The sequence below is a fragment of the Poecile atricapillus genome, chromosome Z (assembly GCF_030490865.1).
Source record: "Poecile atricapillus isolate bPoeAtr1 chromosome Z, bPoeAtr1.hap1, whole genome shotgun sequence".
In the NCBI taxonomy this organism is placed as follows: Eukaryota; Metazoa; Chordata; class Aves; order Passeriformes; family Paridae; genus Poecile; species Poecile atricapillus.
Window position 1 is genome coordinate 39364314 of NC_081289.1, and position 6000 is coordinate 39370313.

General features: G+C 39.3%; 1 protein-coding gene across 2 annotated transcripts in view; it reads left to right on the forward strand.

The window, feature by feature from the left end:
- Window positions 1–3156, forward strand: part of LOC131572689 (potassium voltage-gated channel subfamily C member 2) — a 97256-nt gene extending 94100 nt beyond the window's left edge. The window contains exon 4 of one of the 2 annotated variants that reach the window (XM_058825951.1): window positions 893–3156. In XM_058825951.1, coding sequence (XP_058681934.1) covers window positions 893–954 — 62 coding nt within the window. In that variant the 3' untranslated portion in view covers window positions 955–3156. Of the gene's footprint in view, window positions 1–65; window positions 317–892 lie in introns of those variants that run through there. The other variant, XM_058825952.1, reaches the window with a different exon arrangement.
- Window positions 3157–6000: the final 2844 nt, after the last annotated feature.

Consider the following 6000-nt stretch of genomic DNA (forward strand, 5'->3'; position numbering starts at 1 on the left):
TACTGTTTGTCTTTGTCTATTTTTTGGCTGAATTCAACTGATGTCTGTGCATTTTCTCATACAAGGCTATGAAAAATCTCGAAGCTTAAACAACATAGCTGGCTTGACAGGCAATGCTCTGCGACTGTCTCCAGTAACATCACCCTACAGCTCACCTTGTCCTCTAAGGCGCTCTCGGTCTCCCATCCCTTCCATCTTGTAAACCAGATGGCATCAATCGGCTACATAGTATTAAATCAAATACTGTTTACCACTTATTGGAAATAAATGTAGCATTAAGCATAGGCTCCACAAATACGGTCTAACTCCTGCATGATACAACTGTCAGTAGTAAGAAAAGCCACTTGGGTAGCTGAAGATTTTTGTCTTGGCTTTTAAAGATTACTTAAGGTAGCATTTCTCCTTTTATCTACTACATTGTCCTACTTTCCTGTGGCAATAAAAGGACAGTTAGTGGATGCTCTTGTCCAGTATATTCAATAAATAAGCATATTTTCAGGGAGATTTACTTAAAACAATGTGCTTCCAAGTAATTATCAGTAACTCCATTGAACCTCCATTCCTTGTGACTCTAATCCATTCTGAAGATGTCTGCTCTGAAGGGTCTGCTCATTTGCATGGACCATCCTGTCTCCATCACCTGACAAGCAGTGTTGCCGATCGTGGAGACCACAGAGGGCTCTGGATGTGTGTTCTCACATTGTTACCATCCTGCTGAAATGAAAGCACTGATAAACTGGTCTGCATGTGGGATTGTTTTTCTTTGTTTAACCTTTTCCTTTATTTTTTTAACTATCTACTTGTTTATAAACGACTTTATTTTGTGATTAACTTATTTCGGTACTGGATTGCTGTATCAGAGTTCTGAATGTCTCCGGTTGTTTGCACACAGATAACTGCAAAGAGGTTGTCATTACTGGTTACACGCAAGCAGAAGCCAGATCTCTTTCTTAATGGCTTGGGGAAGGCACAAAACATGCAAGAAAGGTAAACGCCATCCAGACTTGCAATTTTAAGCTAGCAAGTGCTGCTTGGTACTGTAGTATTTTCTCTACTCCAGGGTTCTTCAACATTTTCAGAAGCTGAGTACCAAGTAAAACTGAAACAATTATTGGGGGCTTTTTTTTTTTTTTTTTTTTTTACCATTGTAAGAGGGTAGTAGTTCTCAAGTCGGGTTTTTGACCAGCCTTATACCTCTGGCTCATGGGCTTCAAAAATTTCTTCAGTCAGTGTTGAGGTGCTTTGTCCTCTATGTTGTTCGTCTGTCTGTTTTGCAACCTGTCTCCTTGTATTCTCCATCTGTCTCCATAAAGCACAGAGATACTGTTAAAATGCCCCCCTTTTTTTAAGTTGAACTAAGAGCACTTTCCCTCCTTCTCTCTTTTTTTCATATGGACTATACATCCGTGTATAGATAGAAATATACATATTTTTCAAGTGCAGTTAGTATCGTCTAGACTAACTCGTGTGCACTCCTAAGATTTTTCAAGCGGCTTTTCAGCACTGACCGGTTGCCTATTGCATCAATCTTCCTCCTAGCAACCAGCATTCGTTACAATTTTGAACCTGTATCTCTTCTAGTGGCTTTTTCATTCAATATTAACCTCTGTTTATGCAACAGGACAAATGCAATGGCAAATTTGAGGTTCTGGGCTGGTGAGGAAAAATTACCCTTAAACTGTAGAGTTTTAGAACTACACAGGGAAGATCATAATGACTGAAATCTTAAGTGATCCTTGAAATTGTTGAATAATACCTGTCATGTTTTACTTTTTTGTTAGGAAAAGAAATTAAATATTTTGTTGACCGTGTAACATGTTCTTCTGTATATAGCCAAGCCCAATAGCATGACCTGCATGTCAGAATTCTTGTACAATAATGTATTTATCAAAGTATACATTTCTGATATTTAGAGATGTACATTGATTTACTTTTGGTAAAATATTGTCAATAGAAAGATAATTGCAAACAGCTTTTAGCAAATGAATTAATATAATATCTGGTGCTGCTGTTATATTAACTACAGTGTTGTACAGAATTTATCATGGATTTTTGACTGCTGAAAAAGGGACAATGGAATTTAGCCATACCAAGGACTGTACTGGAAAGAGACTGCTGCTGCTGAATGGACCCTGATAAACGACTCACACCTTGAGGAGGTCACTGAGACTGTGCGTGAGAAGTAGAGCTTGTTAAAGAAGATGAAAGACCGCTGATAATTACTGCTGCCAGAGGAAGGGGTGACTAGTCACTGTTGATGAGTCAGTGTAAATAAAACACGTGTGCATGGAATATCAGTTTTTATCTGTATCAAGGAAAGCTGAATTCATGTCATCATTGCTAAGGCTCCATGCAAAGACCCACACCCCTGTGTTTATTATTCCTGGTTCCTGCAGGAAGCTGTGCTGTGGATCATACAAAGACACGCGCTTAATAATGATAGTGATGTAAACTACATCTGTCTTGACTTCTGTCATACTAATGGCATATATTGCAAAAGTCACAAATTTGAACAGAGTAGGTTTGCATAAGTCCTTGCTTTCTCAGTTTGCCATGACCTAAATTGTTATGAATTCTAGTGTACATGCCAAGTCCTAAGTTTACTTTTCACTTTAATAACAAAAATGTGACCGCAGACAAACATCACTGACTTTGTTCACAGCACACAGTCTTCTTTCATTGTTACCTCAAACTATAAGTATTATCAGAAATAAAATTCTGGCAGCAAGAATATTTTGTGTTTTTTTTTTTTTTTTTAATTCAAAGTGTTGCAAACCCAACATTAATAAGTATAAAAATTGTATTAAAATTATATTCTACAAATGTATATTTTACATAAAATATATATTCTTTGATAAGTTATTTTCTGTGATTTTTGTGGTAAATGGATCTAGTCTATTCTATGTTTATGAGACATTGTAGTGCTACGATGTGGTAATTATGTTCCCTCCATCCTATTCAGTGGGAAATTCTCCAGAATCTGTTTTGTCACTCTGGTGTCCCGATTGTAGGGACCTGTCCCAGTTGTGAAACTCTGTATCGTGGAACTTCTGTGAACATGTCAAGGTGCATGCACAATCCTGGTGGAAACCAGTGGAAATGTAATACCTGAATTGGAGAATAAAAGGCAAAAGACCTGGGGAGGAACTTGGAACATGTCTTCTGAACTGGCTCATGAGCTTTCTTTAGCTGTATCTGTCCCCTGACTGCTATTGGCCGTCCCAGTTCTCAAACCAGCCTCCTGGAGTGCATGAGGAGCTAATTCAAAAGCTAGCATGAGCTGGCTTCTGCAACAATTGAAAATTTATCACCTTGTTAATGACCCTATGCCTCAAGTGGAAGTTTTGGCCAGGCTGGGTATTTTAAGTCTGATGGGAGTTTTGTCGCATCCTGGTCTGAAGTCAACCTAAAAAGGAGGTGATAAATGGTTGCTTAGAGCTTCTAATATTTGTATTTATGTATTTGTGGCAACCAGAAACCCCCAAATACACAAGCAGATTGTTTGAGAGCAGGGAGGTAGCTAGTACAGTTTTACAAATGATCTGAGAGGCTGAACACAGTATTTTGGCATATGTGCTGTAATGTAAGAAAGGTTCCAGGAAACAGGATCAGAAAACAAGTGTTCAATTTTAGAAAATGTGTTACAGCGGTATGTCAGGAAAAAGCTCGCTGTGCAGTTTGCCCAAGGGTTAAAAGTTGCCTGTACTGTGATTGTGAGCAGTAGCCAAGGAAAGAAGAGGTGTAGTGGTCAGCCAGCACAAGGCTCACAGCCAGCTTCAGTCACCCAGGGTTATGCCTGCCCAAGCACCTAGAGAGGGGTGTCTGGTTTTCCTCAGTGCTTCACAGGGACAGGGGTGATCCCCAGGTGGGATGCAGACAAGGGGGTGCATTTTGTTGGTCAAGATTGTAGATGTACTAATGGCCAGATAGTGTCTGATGTCTTCTACTGTCTCTGAATGGTAAGGAGCCTGGATGAACCTCCACCAACACAGGACTTTGGGTCCAGAATATCCTGGACTCAGTATTATCTTTCTGCTAGAGAAGCAAGCCCATGTTTAAACACTTTCTTTTAAAACACATCTGGAGGACAAGCTGATGGTGAGTCTAATTACTATTAATGTGTTTTGAAACTATAATCCAAATCTAACTATTCTTAGAGGAAAAAGGTGGCTTAATCACCAGCCCCTCCAGTTCTTCACCTGTTTCTAGGCCCAGGAAGAGGGAAAAGGGCATTTTTATGAGAGGTGACATGCCAAGGTTTAACTTTCTCAGGCTGAGGAAGGCTTTAAATGTAAACTTCACTCTTCAGGGTGCTGCAGTTCCTATGTCTCAGATACAGTGCAAAGACTGGGCTGCACATTCTCATTCACTTCCTTTTTTGGCCACCTTTGAAAGGAAAGTAGATGCAATGATCAGAAGCAAAATTGCACCAGGAGAAAGGAGTTTTGGTACAAGCAAAAGATGCTATGTGGGTATTCTGGCAAATACTCACCAAAGGGTGCTTGTGGCCACCTCTGGGCTTGACTTAGGAGTCTGAAAACTTACTTAATCCTCCTGTGAGTATTACTTAAGGGTTAGAAGTCAAAACTAAAAAACAAACTGTGAATTTACAAGCAATGCAGCTTCTAAGACAATTTAGGAGATGCTGTTACTCATTTGCCTTCTAAAATTGTGAAGTGAAGACATCAAAAATGAGCATCCTTTTGAAAGATGAACTAATACAACAGCGGGGTTTGTGCAGAGATCAAAAGCTGTTATGTGTTGTGGAGATGAGCAGATTATGGGATGTTTGGACTTTGAAGGCAGTTTTTGTTCTTATGAGGCCTCATTCAGCACTGAGAAAATGTTGTTCCAGCAAATTTTGAGACATTGCATTATGAGTTTTTACTCTATACTGCAAACTGTTGCCAGAATTGCTAAGAAGCATGCAGCTAATGGTAAATAATATAATCCTGTATAATCAAGGGACTTTCTCCTGTGTGAAAAAATTACTACTCATAAAAGTTCTCTTACAAAAGGTCTGAATTAAATTAAAGTTGCCAAAGGAGAAGAAAATTTAAGGAATCTGTTCAGATGGGTAACTGAAAACTATTGTGGGAAGGGATCAATCTATCATCAGCAAACTTGCCAGCATAGTTATGTGAAATATGAATTTTAAAAGTCAAGAAGGAATTAACTGTATGAAAGAGAGCATTTTATCATTTGAAAAAATGGTGCAGAAGTCAGATAAAGGAAATTGGAATAGAAAACTGCAGTTAGAAAGAGAAAATTGATTTATTAAAATGCTGTACTACAAGTAATGGCTTGAACAATTCCATAATAGAGCCTTCGAGTGAGTGAGTGAGAAGAAATTGCAAAAAAAGCAGAAAGGTTTCTTTCAGGTCAAATTTATCAGAATTTTAAGTATATTTATAATACATTATTTTCTTCTTGGAAATCAATTTTATTTAATTAATTAACCAAGAGAAAAGTTACTTTAAAAATGGTGGGTTTCAAAAGTCAAGAGTTGGCTTGAGGGCAAATACTGAGCTGTTAGTGCCGGGTGTTGGGTATGTAGCTGGCGTGCCCTTACAAGCATTTCTCTCCTACTTCAGTGGCTATCCCTGGGACATGTTGAAACTGCAGAGGTGTCTAATTTCTAGCCCCAGAGACAGGGATCTGTCACCTGCTGTCTCCATGGCAAGGCTGGCATGGTCTCCAGCCAGGTGTGAGTGGTGCAGAGCTCCTGGCTCTGCAGCACAGCCTGCAGAAGCATCCCAAGTTTGGTCTAGGTGCGGCTTCTCATTGCCTTCTGGCAAAGTAGGCATGATTCCCCCGCCCTCTGCAACCTCCTCCCCAAAACCCAACCTTCTGTCACTTGCATTTTTTTATTACCAGCATGTTGATGAACAGCTGACAGATTTCAGATTCATGCTTTCACAGCTTCACATTTGCAGATGGCAGTATTCTAGCATATTTAAAAAAAAGAAGTTGGAGGTGGACACTTTTTGAAAATTTGGC